Source organism: Pleurodeles waltl, chromosome 1_1 (assembly GCF_031143425.1).
Source record: "Pleurodeles waltl isolate 20211129_DDA chromosome 1_1, aPleWal1.hap1.20221129, whole genome shotgun sequence".
NCBI lineage: Eukaryota > Metazoa > Chordata > Amphibia > Caudata > Salamandridae > Pleurodeles > Pleurodeles waltl.
Window position 1 is genome coordinate 200,693,781 of NC_090436.1, and position 18,101 is coordinate 200,711,881.

Sequence of the window (18,101 nt, forward strand, 5' to 3'; positions counted from 1 at the left end):
GCCATGGGCAAGTTTATTAGTGCGGAACAGGAACGGAACCTAAAGGCCCGATTCTGCTTCACATGGTCCTCCACGGGGCTCCCATATTTGGGGATCGAGCTGAGATCCACAGTCGCCCGCACAGTGACGGCGAATTATGCGAAACTGACTCGGGAGGTGCATTGAGACTTAGAGGCGTGGGGGAAACTTAAATTGTCTTGGTTGGGTAGGGTCGCAGCAGTGAAGATGACCATTCTACCACGTATACTATATCTGTTTCAGGTGCTCCCGTTGGAGCCTCCCCCACGGACGATAGTGACCCTCCAAACAGCAGTTCTAAGATTTATATGGGAAGGGAAGACGGCGCGGTTATCGCGGCAGATCCTGTATTGCACCGATAGAGAGGGGGGACTGGCGGTCCCCTGTCTCCTTTGATACTTCCAAGCTGCTCAGTTGCATTTCCTCTTGGAGTGGAGCCGACCGTCCTCCGAGAAGCATTGGTGTTTTATGGACCAAGCAGTGGCAGGCTCTCACATCTGGAAGGAACCTTGGCTTAGGCGTCGTCATAGGGCACGGGGATTGTATGTATCTCTGGTCACTGGGGTTTCAATGAGAGTGTGGAATCGGGTGGGCTTGACGACCTTCCCGTCTCCAATGACTCCTCTAGGCGCGAACCCCGATTTTGGCCCGGGCTTACAGTCTGAAGCATTGCGTCGGTGGTATGAGGAGGGCTGCAAGAGGGTGGGGTATTTATTTGATGAGCAGCGGGTCATCCCTTTTGACCAGATGAGGGAGCTATATGGCCTAACCGAAGCTGATAGGATGATGTACTATCAAATAAGACATTGGGCCCTGCTCCCGGCCAACAGGTTATTATATATACCGTTATAGACCGTTAACACCGTTTGAAAAATGGATTCTAACGAAAAAGGATGATAAGCGTGTGGTTTCCGAGCTTTATGTCCTTCTACGGGGGGGGAGTTTGCCCGACTAAGACTAAGGGGCAACTGAGATGGGAGAAGGAACTCGAGAGAGAGTTATCGGAAGACAAGTGGGAGAGTGTCTTTTATAGGGCGCATCACACAGCTTACCACTCAGCAGGTACAGAGACAGCCTATAAAGTAGCCTCCTCCTGGTATTACACCCCAAGTAGGATTCATGCCTGGGATCATAATAAATCTAGTCTCTGCTGGAGGGGTTGTGGAGGTGGTGGTTCACTTGTGCATTTTCTATGGCATTGTCCCAAACTTCACCGGTATTGGAAGGACATATTAGACACGGTGGACAGGGCTTTTGGTACTGAGATCCCTAGATTTCCTGCCTACGTTTTGTTGGGCCTTCCCAATTCTCTCACCTTTCCCCTGAGATCATTGAGGGGTCGACAGATGGCTTTAGCCTTGAACGCAGCAGTTAAGTTGTTGCTATCTCACTGGGGGACAGAGCGAATCCCGACAACAGTCTTGTGGCTGTACAAACTCTGGTTTATCCTCGCCATGGAAAAGCTCAGCCTGACTTCTCAGGAGCGAGGTGGGGACTTTAGGGATCTTTGGCAACCATTTTTGTGTATTCTGTCCGAGGAGTTCGCAGAGTTGACATGCCCAGTTTATTTGAGGGTTTTGAACTTGAATTGATTGTAAGGGACTGTACCTGTAAGGAGATATGTTTATAGTATTAGATCCATATGGTATCAGAGCCTGGGAGGGGTTTGATCATTGCATAGCTAGCCAGAAGTGGGGAAACATAGTTGCATTAAATTACTAACCTTATTTTCTATTGTTTCGCATTATTACTGAGCCTTTTCGCAAGATTGTGTTGTATTGTAAATGCGATGTTTGAAATTGAAAATTGAAAACTAATAAACAGATTTGATCCATAAAACAAAACTTCTCCCAGCTTTAAAACAAAAGTTCTAGCGATGAGAAAGTTTAATGAGTGGTGGGAGGAGTTATTATATTGGGGTCCCAACTAACCTAGTGTGGGGACCCAGAAATGATGTAGAGAGAAAGAGCGTTTTGTAGGTGGTCCCATTGTCCTAGGACCACCACAGGTTGAGTTATGAGACAAAATGTTTTGGAAAAGTAATGCCCTGCCAAGCATTATGTGCCAGGTTTTCATGCCATAAATATTATATTATGTTGACTGCAATGTTCAGAACAACCCCTAGAAGACAGCACAATAAAAATAGCATTTGGAAGAAACATGGTCATGTAACCAAACAGTCAGCCTTCAGGGAGCATAACCACATGATAAAAGAATAGTAGAAAGTAATGCAGAGTAACCCCATATTTAGCGCTTAAACGCCCCATAAAACATAATTTCTCCCAGCTGTAAAACAAGTTCCAGTCATGAAAGAGCTTAAAAAGATAATGAGTGGTGGTAGGAGTTATTATTTTGGAGTCCCCACTAGCATAGTAGGACCACCAAAGGCTGAGTTATGAGTCAAAGTGTTTTGTAAAAGTAATACCCTGCAAAGCATTATGGGACAAGTTTCCGTACCAAGAATATTTTAGCATGCTGATATGACTGTTATGCTTAGAACAGATCCTAGAGGGCACCACAATGACAATAAAATCTGTAAGAAACATGGTCATGTAACTATATAGTTAGCCCATAGAGGGCATACCTACACAAAAAGAAAATGGCATTAAATATAGCAGTGTAACAATACATTTAGCCCCTAGAGGTCATAGTGCATTACACATTTTCAGCGGTAACAGGCCTATAGCAATGATATTACATACAATGTCCTCAAAACACAAGCCCACAATACTTACAAAAGGTCAAAGCACTTGCGCTCTAGACCTAAAAATGACAACAAGAGTGCAGGAAAAAGTGGTGACTGGGTGAAAATAAGGCATGGGAGGGTGAGTGGAGGACTATCCAAGTTTGGAGACCATTCAAAGTGAAGAAGGTATTAGACGGATATTTTGAGATGGAAAATGGCAACAAACATAATAAACACAAAGTAGCACTATATCAAAGAGGAGGGATGGAACTCAACAGTTACATGTTGATGGATGATTAAGGAGTGGTGAGTGATGCAAGAGCTAGGGTGAGGAGGCAATGTGAGCATGGAGGTGGAGATGTTGCCGAACAGGTTCATTACAATACTGTACCCTATGACTGTACGAGACTGGTAGGGAGTCATAGGATCCGCAAACCTCCTTGTTGTTTGGAGGATTAGGACAGACTTGTTAATATCTTTGCCTACAGTTTGGTACCTTTAATGCTTCAACCTTTTCCTTATTTTTCTTTTAAAAGTTTGAGTACACAGAAGGGGGATGTGTAGTTATTACAACCTGTGTAAATACATAAATGTATTTATGTTTGCCTTACAACTTTAAAGTTTAGAACGCTCTGTTATGTTACTTGAATTCTAATGGAATCCTTGTACACAATTTAGACTCCAATGAAAACTCCAGTCTGAATAAGCTTCAAAGCTTTATTACAATCCCAAAATCAATGTTGCATAAATAGTGCGCAAAATTAAGCTATAAACATACATGAAAACCATATGCTGACCGAAGCGTCTAAAGAAATATAGCCTACTAAACATCAATACTGTCAAACACTCCAAAGAATAGCATAAATCAGCAAAACAACAACATGCACATTAGTTTCAGATCTCAATCCAACAGATGGTGAAATCAGCAAATCATCAAATTACAATTTTAACAATCAATTTCAGAGCTGTGCCATCCTTGTCACTAACCAGAATTGAGACTACCATGTGTAGGAATGGGCTAATTTAAGATTTATATGTTGTCATATGCTCACATCTATGCCACTAATGTATTAGTAATGTATTAGTGAAATTTGACCTCTATCAAGTTCTTGTGGAATCCTTGAACAGTGTGGATTGTCTTTGAGTCAGTTATCTTGTGGCTAGCGAGAGGAAGACTGCATTTCATCTGGCTGTATCTTAAATAAAGGATCTGTTGCCTTTTTCACACTATGTACAATCCATCACAACAGAAGCCAGGGCAGATTGCAAATATGCGAGTAAAATACTTCAGCAACAGGCATGTTTCACCATTTTACAGAACCTGTAACCTACTAATCCTTTCGATACTTGAAGAACATCTAAGAAAGTGAGTATAGGTCAATCTATGTTCTGACATAACATGAGTGGGCACAATGATGCTTGTGCAATAACTGCTCCAAGGCTACTCAATTAAATCTTGCACCTAACCTAGTCTACTCTCCACAAAACAAAAGATTTAAAACTGTGCAATATTTAGGCAACTCAGTATGGTCGCTACAGAACCCATTGTGCCAAGGTGCCTTACAACATAGGCAAAATGCGCTACAGCAGTGGTTCCCAACCAGTGGTCTGGGGACCCCTGGGGGTCCGTGAATTCTTCTCAGGGGGTCCGCGAGGGCTTAGAAAATTAAAAAATATTAACAAATATTGACAAATTGGGTTCCCAACTTCCAGTAATGACAGGCGAGGGTCCCCGGATTCCAATGATGATTCAGTGGGGGTCCCTGGGTTCCATTAATGTAAAAGTGTGGGGTCCACAGAAATGAAAAGGTTGGGAACCACTGCGCTACAGGGATTGTAGTTGAAAAACACGCCTACTTTATCGCAAATGTGATTTAAGCATAGCCAGGAACATTAACTTGTAGGAAGTCAGCGAGAACAAGAACGGTTTAGAAATCTACAAAAGCCAAAGGTAAAACAGTTGATTCACAAAAGAGAAACATCCTGCATACCAACGAACTACGCAGAGGCTGCATACACGTGGCCTGACATGACATGATGCCTTTAATAACAGCCTTCAGCCTGTGGTGTTCTGAAAAGAAGGCCATGGCAATGGATTCCTTCAGCGAAAATAAACCATATTCAATGTGACCCACAAGCACTGAATGAAAGGATGCACACTGAATAATAAGAAAAAGAGGTCTTTGTACAACACTGGTCATTCACAGACTAAGCAGCTCCTAGTATAATTGGAATAAACCTTTCTTTTTTTCAGGAAAAAAAAAACATCAATGCAAAGATGGTGGCAGGGGGGCCTCGGCATCTCAGAGAAAGGTTAAAACAGAAATGCCTGCGTACGGTTTTTTTGCTGTATCCCTATTTCCTAAATGAATATTCACTCTGCAGATTCTTTCATCTCAAAATGAGGAACATTTCTGTCAAGCTATCTCCCAAGTACGAAGGCCGACGTTTCCATTTGTTTGAACCACAAGATAAAATGGCATTTTGGGGTCTATACATTCGATTGAGCAGAGAATAAATTCAATAAACAACAGGCTGAAGTCTGCACCTTAACTGCTGTGAAGCTCTCTTTACAACTTCAATGACACACACTCTTGCTCAGCCGTAACCATCTAAAAGTAACGAGATTGTCCCGCGCTTTTACTTACCATGCTTGTGTCAATCACTTGCCCTTGGCCAGACCTTGTTCGCTCATACAAGGCCATCATAATGCCCATCGCACACATAAGGCCGCCGCCTGCAAAATCGGCCACAAGATTGACTGGCATGTAAGGATTTTCATGTTTTCTTCCAAGTTTCGAGAGTACGCCTACAACAAAAAATAAGGCCTTCAAAAATATTTTTAACGCATTTGTTTGACAATAATCGATGAACAGGTTTCTTTTAGAATAAATGTGATCTATAAAAAACATTCAGTATCTGGCAGCCCATTTTAAACATGTGGGTCGAATTTAATATTGTAAGGATTGAGAAACTTTTAGTTTATCAGTACAAGTGGTATTATTTAGATAGCATGAAATCAAAATGGAGGGAGGCAGAAGAGATACTGCGTGTTCGATCCACTTCCCAAATATGATCGCACACTATAGTAACAGAGAGAAACACACTGCCTCCTTAGTCTAGTCTCTCTTGCCCAAAACCAGAGAGGCACAGTTCGGTATTATAAACCCCTTCGCTGCCAGGCCTTTCTCCCTCAGGTGGAGAGCCTTTTTTTAGGCTTTTTGGGGTAGTTCGCGCTTAAGCCCTCATGACTTTTTGTCCACATAAGCTACCCATGCCAAATTTGCATCATGTTTTTCCAACATCCTGGGGATTCTAGAGGTACCCAGAGTTTCTGGGTTTCCCTGGAGGAGACCAAGAAATTAGCCAAAATACAGCTAAAATGTAGTTTTTTTCAGAAAAATTGGAAAAAAGGGCTGCAGAAGAAAGCATGTGTTTTTCCCCCTGAAAATGGCATCAACAAAGGTTTTGCGGTGATAAAATCATCTTCCCAACTTTCAGGAACAGGCAGACTTGAATCAGAAAACCAACATTTTCAACACAATTTTGGCATTTTACTGGGACATATCCCATTTTTACTATTTTTTGTACATTTAGCCTCCTTCCAGTTAGTGATAGAAATGGGTGTGAAACCAATGGATCCTGGACAGCTAAAGATTTCTGAAAAGTAGACAAAATTCTGAATTCAGCAAGGGGTCATTTGTGTGGATCCTTCAAGGTTTTCCTACAGAAAGTAACAGCTAACATAAAAAATATTGAAATTGAGATGAAAAAAAGAGCCATTTCTGTCCACGTTTTCTTCTATAACTTTTTCCAGCTATGGCAGAATTTTAAAAGCAATATACCGTTACGTCTGCTGGACTCTTCTGGTTGCGGGGATATATAGGGCTTGTAGGTTCATCAAGAACCCTAGGTACCCAGCGCCAATAAATGAGCTGCACGGTGCAATGGGTTTCACTGTATATCGAGTATACAGCAATTAATTTGGTAAAATATAAGCAGTGAAACATCGGTATCAAGAAAACCTTTGTATTTCCAAAATGGGCACAAGACAAGGTGTTGAGAAGCAGTGGTTATTTGCATACCTTGGAATTCTGGGGTCCCCATACTAGCATGTGAATTACAGGGCATTTCTCAATAGGACTTCTTACTTACACATTGTCTAACATTGAAAGAAAAAATATAGAGAAAAACAAGGGGCAATAACACTTGTTCTTCTATTCTGTGTTCCTCCACGTCGCCCGATAAAAATGGTACCTCAATTGTGTGGGTAGGCCTAGTGGCCGTGACAGGAAATGCCCCAAAATGCAACCTAGATGTAGTGGAATTGAAGGAGTTTTGCTTTATGAAACACGATCTACAGGGTCAGGTGCCATATGATTTAGTAGTTTTATTGATTTAGGGGTCTTATAAGTAAAGTTTATACATTGTTTCAATTGTGCTCCAGGTTCTCTTTTCACTAGTGCATCTCTTGATTCCAGTACCAGTCTCCTCTGGGAAATTCAGGGAACCTCGGAAAAAAGAAAATAAAGAATTCTGGTCTCAGTGAAGTGAATTTACTATAATAGTTGGAAAGGGATATTAGGGAAGGGAATGGGTGGGGATGTGAGGGGGTTCACATTGGTGATACAAGGTTTGTGCATTCATATGTGCCCAAGACATGCGTAAGTGTCTGTGAGGGTTTTTTCTTCTTTATTTATAGGTGTGAGCCCCTTTTCTTTTCCCTCTCCGTTATTACTCACTCCCTCCTTTCTCCCAATTTTCCCAATTGGTGAATTGAGCCCAAAACGTACTCGTACCTTGTGCAGCCACGTTCCTCCTGGACCGTGACTGAGCTGTTGGCATGTAGAGTTCTAGTTTTTTCCTTCTTTTCCCTTCCCCGCTCCTTCTCCTCGCTCCGCTCTCTCTCTCCGGCTCCTTCTCTCTCCGCTCCGCTCCTTCTCCTGGTTCCGCTCTCTCGCTCCTCTCCACTTCTTCTCCCTGCTCCACTCCTTCTCCTTGTTCCGCTCTCTCTCCACTTCACTCCTTCTCTCTCTGCTCCGCTCCTTCGCCTGGCTCCGCTCCCTCTCTGCCCCACGCCTTCTCTCCCAGCTCCACTCCTTCTCCTTGCTCTGCTCTCTCTTCACTCCTCTCCTTCTCTCTCTGCTCAGCTCCTTCTCCTGGTTCCGCTCTCTCTGCTCTGCGCCTTCTCTCCCCGCTCCACTCCTTTTCCTTGCTCCGCTCTCTCTCCACTCCGCTCCTTCTCTCTCTGCTGTACTCCTTCTCCTTGCTCCGCTCTCTCTCTGCTCCACGCCTTCTCTCCCAGCTCCACTCCTTCTCCTTGCTTCGCTCTCTCTCCACTCCGCTCCTTCTCTCTCTGCTCCACTCCTTCTCCTTGATCCGCTCTCTCTCCGCTCCACGCCTTCTCTCCCTGCTCCGCTCCTTCTCCTGGTTCCACTCTCTCTCTGCTTCTGGGGTGTGTCCCCCTTACATCACAGGTGGTTGTTAAAGTAACGGGTGATGCTAGAAGTGCAGGGCATGCACTCGTCACAACATCCCCGTTACAATGGATACATCACATTTTTACATCGAAATCTGACGTGTTTTTGGAAAGTGTCTAGCTGTGGATTTTGGCTTCCAGCTCAGCCGGCACTTAGGGAAACCTAGCAAACCTGTGCATTTTTTAAAAAAATTAGACACCTATGGGAATCCAGGACGGGGTGATTTGTGGGGCTCTCCCCGGGTTCTGTTACCCAGAATCCTTTGCAAACCTCAAAATTTGGCAAAAAAACAATTTTTCCTCACAGTTCGATGATGGAAAGTTCTAAAATATGAGGGAAGTCACAAACTTCCTTCGACCCAGCATTCTCCCAAGTCTCCCGATAAAAATGGTACCTCACTTGTGTGGGTAGGCCTAGTGCCCATGACAGGAAATGCCCCAAAACAGAACGTGGACACATCACATTTTCCCAAAGAAAACAGACATTTTATTTGCAAAGTGCCTAGCTGTGGATTTTGGTCTCTAGCTCAGCCGGCACCTAGGGAAACCTACCAAACCTATAATTTTTTTTAAACTAGACACCTAGGGGAATTCAGAATGGGGTGACTTTTAGGGCTCTCACAGAGTTCTCCTACCCAGAATCCTTTGCAAATCTCAAAATGTGGCAAATAAAACACTATTTCCTCACATTTCGGTGCTGCAAAGTTCCATCCATCCAGCTTTCCCCCAAAGTCTCCCGATAAAATGGTACCTCACTTGTGTGGTAGGCCTAGTGCCCGCGACCGGAAATTCCCCAAAACACAACATTAACGCATCACATTTTACCAAAGAAAACGGACATGTTTTCTGCAAAGTGTCTAGCTGTGGATTCTGGCCTCTAGCTCAACCGGCACTTAGGGAAATCTACCAAACCCAGACATTTCTCAAAACTAGACACCTAGGGTAATCCAGAATGGGGTGACTTGTGGGGCTCTCACCAGGTTCTATTACCCAGAAACCTTTGCAAATCCCAACATTTGGCCAATTTTTTTTTTCATCACATTTAGGTGATGGAAAGTTCTGGAATCTGAGGGGAGCCACAAACTTCCTTATACCCAGTGTTTACCCAGGTCTCCATATAAAAATGGCACCTCGCTTGTATGGGTAGGCCTAGTGCCCTCAACTGGAAATGCCCCAATACACAACGTGAACACACCACATTTTCCCAAAGAAAACGGACATGTTTTTGTGCAAAGTGCCAAGCTGGGAATTTTGGCCTCTAGCTCAACCGGCACTTTGGGAAACCTACCAAACCCAGACATTTTTCAAAACTAAACACGTAGGGGAATCCAGAATACAGTGACGTTTGGGGCTCTCACTAGGTTCTATTATCCAAAATCCTTTGCAAACCTCAGAATTTGGCCCCCAAAAAAAATGTTCTTCACATTTCGGTGATGGAAAGTTCTGGAATCTGAGGGGAGTCACAAACTTCCTTCTACCTAGCATTGCCCGAAGTCTCCCAATAAAAATGGTACCTCACTTGTGTGGGTAGGCCTTGTGCCCTCGACAGGAAATGCCCCAAAACAAAACGTAGACACATTAAAATGATCTATTACAAAACTACCTGTATTTGCAGGGGGTAGGGGCACCTGTGTTTTTTGGTCTGGGTAAGAAAATGTTGGGGATCCACGCAAGCCACACCTCCCATGACTCCAACGGGTGTCTAGTTTTCAAAAATGTCTGGGTTTGGTAGGTTTCCCTAGATGACCCCCACACACGAGACCAAAAACGCAGGTGTCCCCCAATCCTGCAAAAACAGGTATTTCTGTAATAGATCATTTCGATGTGTCCATGTCCTTCTGTGATGTTTCAAACATTCAAACTGTGAAAAGAAATGCTCTTGGGTTATGCTAAAAAGACCCTCACCCACCAACCTAGTTGGTGACATGCTTCATCATTGGGGTCCCACCTGAGACACCTAGCATGTCACAGGTGTGTTTCGATGAGCGATTACAGCGGAGCTGGTTTTTAAATTTTTAATTTTATCAAACATGCTAATTGGATTTGGCACGAGGGTGAGTGATGGTTCAGTAGATCAAATTTTATTAACAAGAGATTTCACAAAAAGTAAATGCACTGTTAATGACTGAAAGGCCAAAAAACTGAACCAATAACTCACAGCTGGCGAGCTATAAAGCCATGTCAAGGCACCAACCGCTTTACAATCCATTCACACACCTTTCATACATGACATGCACAAGATCGTTCATGCTGTCAGCCACGGTCCCAGCACATTACAACACTCTCATTAACAGACAGCGCCATTCAAGGGCACATCTCTTTCATATGCCCACATGCCTGACACAGCAATCATACCAGCTGACGGAGTCTGTGGACTGGCATTTGGCTAGCCGTGTCACTAATTATACCACCAGCCAAGTGCCACTCCACGCACACTGCCATCACTTTTTTTTTTAAACAGAAAAGAAAACAGTAACTAATTATAAGTAAGCTCAAAACTACAAACAGAAAAGCTCCAACTAAATACATGACAGTAATGCCAACGGTGAAGCTGAACAAAAAATATAAAACAATATAGAACAGACGGTTTACCCTCACAGTAGTTCCCAATAATTCTTTTGGGTGTGGGAACTTCTGAAACAGTCGGCCACACACAGCCCAGGCTTATAAGGACAACCGGGCAGTACATACGAGTCTCCCTCTGGATGCCTCTTCGGGCACAGACTCTACATTTCTTTGGGGAAAGTCTTTTTTGGGGAGTAGAAGGAATGTGATCAGGAAAGTGGTGATCTTTTAATCTAGCCACATCCTCCACTGCTGCTTCTCTAGGAACCCTTGCCTGTTCCACCACAACAAGACTATCTATCACTGACTCCTGAAATTTACCAAATGTTATCCTTGACTCAGGGGAACAATCCTTGAACACAATAAAAGCATTACAAGTTGCTAAATGGAACAAATGTATAGGCAACTTTTTTTTACCAAATGTAAAACTTACAAACAGCAGTGTAAGGTTCCAACATCTGATCTACTCTATCGGCACCACCCATGTGCTGATTGTAGTCCAAAATGCACACACGTTTGCGCACTTCGGCAACATGACCCCAAACAGTCACAGGAGAAGTACTCCCATCATGGGTGGTAGTTAGCATGTAGACATCCCTCCTGTCTGCAAATTTCACAGCTAGCAGCTCATCATTATGCAAGGCACTGCACTGTCCCCTCTCAAGTTTTTTACACACAAGCTCCCTTGGATAGCCTTTCCGGATTGTGCCACAAGCAACAGTGTCCACTCTGATCAATTCCCTGAACAATTGCACTCCAGTGTAGAAGTTATCTAGGAACACATGGTGATCTTTGTTAAACAGTCATCTACCAAGTTCCCACACAATTTTTTCACTAACTCCAAAAGTGGGGTGCTATAATGGAATCCCTACCATTGTAGACCCGGAAATGATAAGCATATCCTGTACTACTTTCAGACAGCATATACATCTTAATTCCATACTGTGCCCTCTTGCTAGGAATGTTCTGTCTAAAAACCAAACAGCCCTTGAACAGGACCAAAGACTTGTCCACAGATATTTCTTTTCCTGGAACATGGACCTCTGAAGACCGATCTAAAAAGTGATCAATGACAGGCCTTATCTTAAAAAGATGGTCAGAATCAGAGTGATCTTGTGGCAAGGCTAAAGCATTGTCAACAAAATGCAGCATCCGAAGAAGCAGCAAATACTGATTATGAGTCATGGTTGCAGGTAATATATCCGTTGCCATCAAGGGACTAGTAGACCAATAAGATGAAAGTGGCGGCTTCCTTATCAACCCCATCAAAAACAGTTAAACCCAAGAACTTTCTCAACTCTTCCAGATTTGTGGGAATCCACTGGGTAGCTCTAGACTGTGGCCTAAGTCTGGCACTGTTGTCCCTTAAATACTGCTCAGCAGACAAATTAGTCTGCTCAACAATCTCTTCCTAAAAGACATTGTCCATAAACAACTGAAAGAAATTGCTAGGCAAAAACTTTTTCGTATTGACTCTACATCCCGGAAGACCAGTAAAAACAGGCAACTCTGGCTGCTCCATGTTTGGGCAACCCAGAATTCAATTCTTCCAATGGGAAACCTTTCAGCCCCACGCTGCTGCACTATTGGCACATCAGTGTCCTCCTCTAAAACAGGCCCTTCATCTGGCAAAAGGTAAGCAAATAATAAGCAAATTAATATAATCATTAACTTTACCTGAGATGGCGACGTAGTTGATGTCATGTCCTGCAACAGTGGCATATCGTCCTGACTGGCCGTATCCAGTTAATCGGGCATAAATGAGTTTGGGATTGTCTCGCAGCAGTATTTCTGGTCCAAGTCCCAGCTTTTCCATAACACCTTCAAATAAACACAACAAAAGATTTAGACCGTACTACACACAACAGTAAATTCCTGGAACGTATACAAACATGCCAAACGGCTCCAGGTCTAAGGGGCCTCCTATCAGTGAGCAGCAAGAAAGTTCTTTCCAGTTGTTACACTAGATTAATAAAGCATCTGTTGCCTAATCTGGCATATAAGAAATAATGACTCACGGATAGGTACCCTGCAATCTAAAGGCCCATGACTGACAAATTCACACGCCTCTGGCAGGCAGCACTTACCAGGACCAGAATTTTAGGTTCACCCATAGAATAAAAACATGTGACTTGTGCGTCTCGACGGATAGGCACACAGATGATTCGACAAAAAAAATAAAATCCGTCCTTAGATATTTGAGTTATTTTTTAACTGAAATTCAAGGTGTTTTCTAATTTGTCAGTATCTCGTGCTCCGAACAAACAGTGTCTCTTCGTAAAATAATGCCTTTTTTTTTTACTCCGCACAGATTTCAGTCACATTAAAAAAGATATCTCGGACTACCTATAACCGAGTCAGAAAATGTACTTCCTGACTCAAATGATTTCGGTGAAGGCAGGGTTTCTTTGTAAAGGTGCATAACATTAATAGCCCAAATGACTGCAACATCAGTCATTAAAGTGCCTTACTTTGAAAACTACCAAACGAGTTGTCCAGGTTTCAATAAAGCTTCGAATCTATCCGAGATCGATGGAGGAAACGCCCTGTTTCGTGGTATCGCAGAAATACATCAGGCACCCATGAAAAGCATTCGCCTTACAGCGGCACGACTCATTAACAGTCCTCTTACCCTAGCACTCGGACATCTATTGGCTGCTGGGCCACTTCTTTCAGCGTCAGGACCTGCTGCCAACAACGGCACCTCAAACTACCTGCCATTGAAGATGAAACCTACGGAGGGATTAACAAAGCTCACAATAGTAGAAGCCCTGGACTAGAGATAAGAAGGTACAGGAAAGCAAATGAAAAAATAACCCTTTCCTGTTATGCCCCGGATATGTGGAATTCCTAACCAACCGCAATCTACGAGATGCCCTTCCTCGTCCATTTCAGAAAGAGGCAACTGAGGCACAAAAAGACGCAACAGTGGAGTCAAAAAAACACGCCTACTTACTCCTCCATCACCAAGCCCCCTGTCCCTCTTACATTGCCACTATGATGAGCTCCTGTTGAGCACAAGCAACACTCTGCTCCCCCCCCCCCACCTTTCCTGTACACAATCCCTAACAATTCCCCTGCCTACTTCATTTAGAACGCTTCTCTGATCTGTTGCTTTGCTGCAGATGTTTTGCTATGGAAATTCCTATACATAAGTACAGGAAAGGACATGGAATTTATTTCTGATCATTGATTTCTTAGGTGCTAAATGTAGCACACAGCAAATTTCACAGCAGCAGCAATGGCCATTCTGATCTGTAACCTGAAAACAATATTCCCAAAGAACCATAACAAATTTTAAACATAAAATGGGCATCACTGGATGGGCGTTTCCCGCAAGCATTTCTAGTTTGGAGTGTGCAAAATTCGCCTAATTTGCTTTAAGGTAAGTACTTGAAATTTCGGCGAATTCAGCAAAATTCCACACAATTATGCAAAATGCACATCTGTTATTTTGCACTCTTTTAGCATGAAAATACATTTCACGCTAAAAAACAGTACACATAAACAAAAGCACCACGGACAACAGCTCCTTGCATTCTGCGGATTCCCTGCATTTGCCATAACTTTTTACCACGAATGGTGATTTTGCTATATCAGAACCACGTTCAGAGGGTTGAGAGGGCCAGGAAGCAAGCAAGAATTACTGGGCACCAACCGTGGTGGTTGAGGTCTTTTACTCTAGAAGTGCCATGTCCCGGCCTACTACAGGCTCAGAGCAACTGGGCCAAGTACACCTTTATCATTTGACTATCAGTGGTAGTGTTGTTCGAGCCGTCCAAGGCTTCCATGCAAGGAGGTATGCTTAAGGTGAGCAGAGACTCAACTCTAAATACATTCACCAACCACAATCAATGACTATCTAGTCAAACACATACTTTTATGTAAGAAGGAGTATTTATCTACACACATCAAGTACAATACACCACACTGCAAACAATATGCACATTCTTCCTGAGGCAAACTAACAAGCTTCCTAGTCCCAACTTCCTGGACCCACTTCCTCGTTTATGGCTGATGGTTATTCCCCATTCACATGTGGCAAAATCAAAGCTAGGCACCGCTAATGCGTTTCTGTCTCAGAAGTTTTATGGGGGCTCTTTGACAAGATCTCTGTGTTTCTGTACTGGACTCTGAGATCTAGACTGGATTCAGAACAAGTTCTCCTAGGCCTGATGGCTCACTTGCCTTACCCTCTCTTGCGGAGTGGTGGTTCAGAGTCCCTGGGTGCCTCAACTACTTGTTGGTGTCCAGGTGGCGTGAAGCTTAAGTCATGGTGGCTGCCATCCGCTGAGTTCCTCAAGTGCATTATGTCTCTCTTGGTATTCAGGGGCATTTTTCGATGCTCCCAGATGGGGGAGTTGAAGACACTGCTCTCAGTCTCCATGGGTCACGACCTGTGGTGTCTACTGCACGTGGGGTCACAGTGACAGCCTTCTGCCGCCTGCACAGGCCCTTCCACCTGACACACACGCATCTAGGGTCCATGCAGCACATACAAGGAGATGGCCCTTTCAGTTTACCACAACACTTAACAGGCATATATCGAGTTACGGGCAGTGCCAACAAGGTGACCGCCCCCCTCAAGTCATGGTGCTGACTGGGCAGTGGCCCTCCGTCTCTCAGGGAGAAGAACCACGGGCAGTAACCCACCTGGTCAAGGGGTTTAAGGAATTTGGCACATGGGGCAGCAGACCGATCGTGCAACATTCTTGCACTCCACTCCCGGTATCCATGCAACAAGATTTCCACTGGACCTCGCTCCCTCCAAGCAATCTCCTTCACTTCACCAGGCTAACTGGTCTTGAGTCAGACAGGAGCTGATCCTCCAGGCGTGTTCTTAATCTTCCTGGTTGATGTCCCTTAATCCAGCGTGGGAGACTGGCAGGCATGCAATCCCCAGTACTGGTCCCAGCAGGCAGGACTCATGCTGAGCTTCTCCACCAGATATACTGCTTCAGTTTGACGATGTGAAAGCCTCAAGTTCCCCTTTTTATAATACATTTTCAGCCACATGTGTGATTTAGTGTGTCTGTAGTTTAAGTTTCAAGTTTGTGTTCTGGCTGTTGCTCTATTTGATGTACCCACTCCTTTGTTATGCTCCTCCTCCAGAGAGCAATCTGTTACAGCAGGACAGTCTCCAATTTTAATAGCCCCAATCACAGAACAAGGGATTTACTATAAGTTCACACCTGGATGACAGTCTCAGTGATATGTGCTTCAAAGGTTTACCAACAGCCCCAGTTCTACTCTTTAGGATTCTCTTATCAGACCCAGTCTCCCTCCAGGCCCCTGTGTCCAGGCCCCTTTAAACAGTGATCTCGTTTTAAAATCAAAGAGCTCCTATTTACGTGTATTAGAAGAGCCTAGCTCTTCCTTCCTCCCATGCTGTAGGAAGCTGGCCTGGAGTGTGGTGGGTACCTAAGGTACTTACACCTTATACCGGTTCCAGGTATCCCCTATTAGTGTAGTGTAGGCAGTGTCAAGAAACCAGGCTCTCTAGAGGTAGCTGTGGATGAGCAGCCAAGGCTTATCTAGGAGACATGCAATACCACTGTAGTCACACAGCACTTACACACATGAAAGAAAACACTAAGGGGGTTATTACAACTTTGGAGGAGGTGTTAATCCATCCCAAATGTGACGGATATACCACCAGCCGTATTACGAGTTCCATAGGATATAATGGACTCGTAATACGGCTGGTGGTATATCCGTCACTTTACCGTCACTTTTGGGACGGATTAACACCTCCTCCACAGTTGTAATAACCCCCTAAGTATTACAAAAATAAAGGTCAGAGGAGGCCCTCAGCATCACAGAGAGCCTACAGAAGCACATGTAGCACTCACAGAAGTCTCACAGGATGGGGACACAGAAGTTGCAAATGTAGCCCGTGCAGCACTACGAAAAGGAGTCCCATGCCACAGGGGAGCCACTCGGGGAGCTGTGCCTCACGGGAAGGAGTGCTGGGGGCTGGAGCTACACAATGCCTGAAGACCCCTTGGAAGAAGTGCCAACAAGCTTTCGCAGCTGCAAAAGACGCTGTGCATGGGGGTACTGTCCTGCGTGGGAAGGCAAGGGCTTACCTACACTCAAGTGGGACAGCTGGTAGACAGGACCGATGGGACCACTTCCGACCACCACCCGTGATGCAGGATCCATGCAGCAGGTTGTCATTGCTGTTGATGCCTGCAGATGCAGGGGAGTGACACCTTCACTCCAAGGGAGATTCCTTCTTCTTTCCTGTGCAGACTGAAGACGGGCTGTCCTTACAGGATGCACAACCTGGGAAATGTTGCAGAAGCTGGAAGGAGCTGTGGAAACAATGTTGCAGGCAAAATCTTCGTCTTTGTTGCAGATTGTCGGGTCCTGGAGAATATAGATGCAGTTTCTTCGGTCAGAAGTGGAGGTTGAAGAGGAATCCTGCTGAAATCTTGCAAGCCAAATCTGAGGAACCACCCAAAGAGAGACCCTAAATAGCCCTGAAAGGGGGATTGATCACCTTGCTGGGTGACCATCTATCAGGAGGGGGCTCTTACGTCACCTGCCTGACCTGGCCACTCAGATGCTCCCAGAGTTCTTTGCCGACCTTGGATTCAAGATGACAAAACCCAGGGACCCACTCGAGGAGCTCTGGGCAGCACCGCACCCCTGGGGTTGTGATGGACAGGGGAGTGGTCACTCCCCTTCCCATTGCCCAGTTTCACGCCAGAGCAGGGACTGGAGGTCCCTGAACAGATGTAGACTTGTTTATGCACGGAGGGCACCAAATGTGCCCTTCAAAGCATACCAGTGGCTTGGGGAGGCTACCCCTCCCAAGCCATGTAACACCTATTTCCAAAGGGAGAGGGTGTAACACCCCTCTCCCAAAGGAAACCTTTTGTTCTACCTTCCTGGGCTTCAGCTGCTCAAGCAACAGGAGGGCAGAAACCTGTCTGTGAGGTGGCAGCAGCTTGGGCTGCCTAGAAAACTTCAGAAGGCTGTAGGAGCAATGCTGGGGGCCCTCTAAGGAGCCCCCAGAGTGCACAAGATCACACAACCAATACTTGCAAAAGTACTGGGGTATGATTCCAACATGTTTGATACCAAACATGACTATGTTCGGAGTTACCTATGTCCAGTACACGCATAAAATGGAGTCCCCGCACTCGCAAAGTCCAGGAAAATGGAACTGGAGTTCATGGGTGCACCTCTGTTAGTGCAGGGGTGCCGTCACACACAGGTACTTGAACCCTGCCCACTGGGCTCGGAGGGCCAGCCATAGGGGTGACTTATAGTGACCTGGATGCAGTGATCTGGCAGTGAAAGGGTGCATGCACCTTTTCACGCAGGCTGCAATGGCAGGCCTGC

General features: G+C 44.8%; 1 protein-coding gene across 2 annotated transcripts in view; it reads right to left on the minus strand.

Annotated features, from left to right (window-relative positions):
• Nucleotides 1-18,101, minus strand: part of AMACR (alpha-methylacyl-CoA racemase) — a 298,837-nt gene that overhangs the window by 193,971 nt on the left and 86,765 nt on the right. For both annotated transcript variants that reach the window (XM_069220588.1, XM_069220597.1), the window contains exons 3-4: nucleotides 12,426-12,569; nucleotides 5,353-5,513 (exon numbers count right to left, since the gene is read on the minus strand). In XM_069220588.1, coding sequence (XP_069076689.1) covers nucleotides 5,353-5,513; nucleotides 12,426-12,569 — 305 coding nt within the window. The remainder of the gene's footprint in view (nucleotides 1-5,352; nucleotides 5,514-12,425; nucleotides 12,570-18,101) is intronic.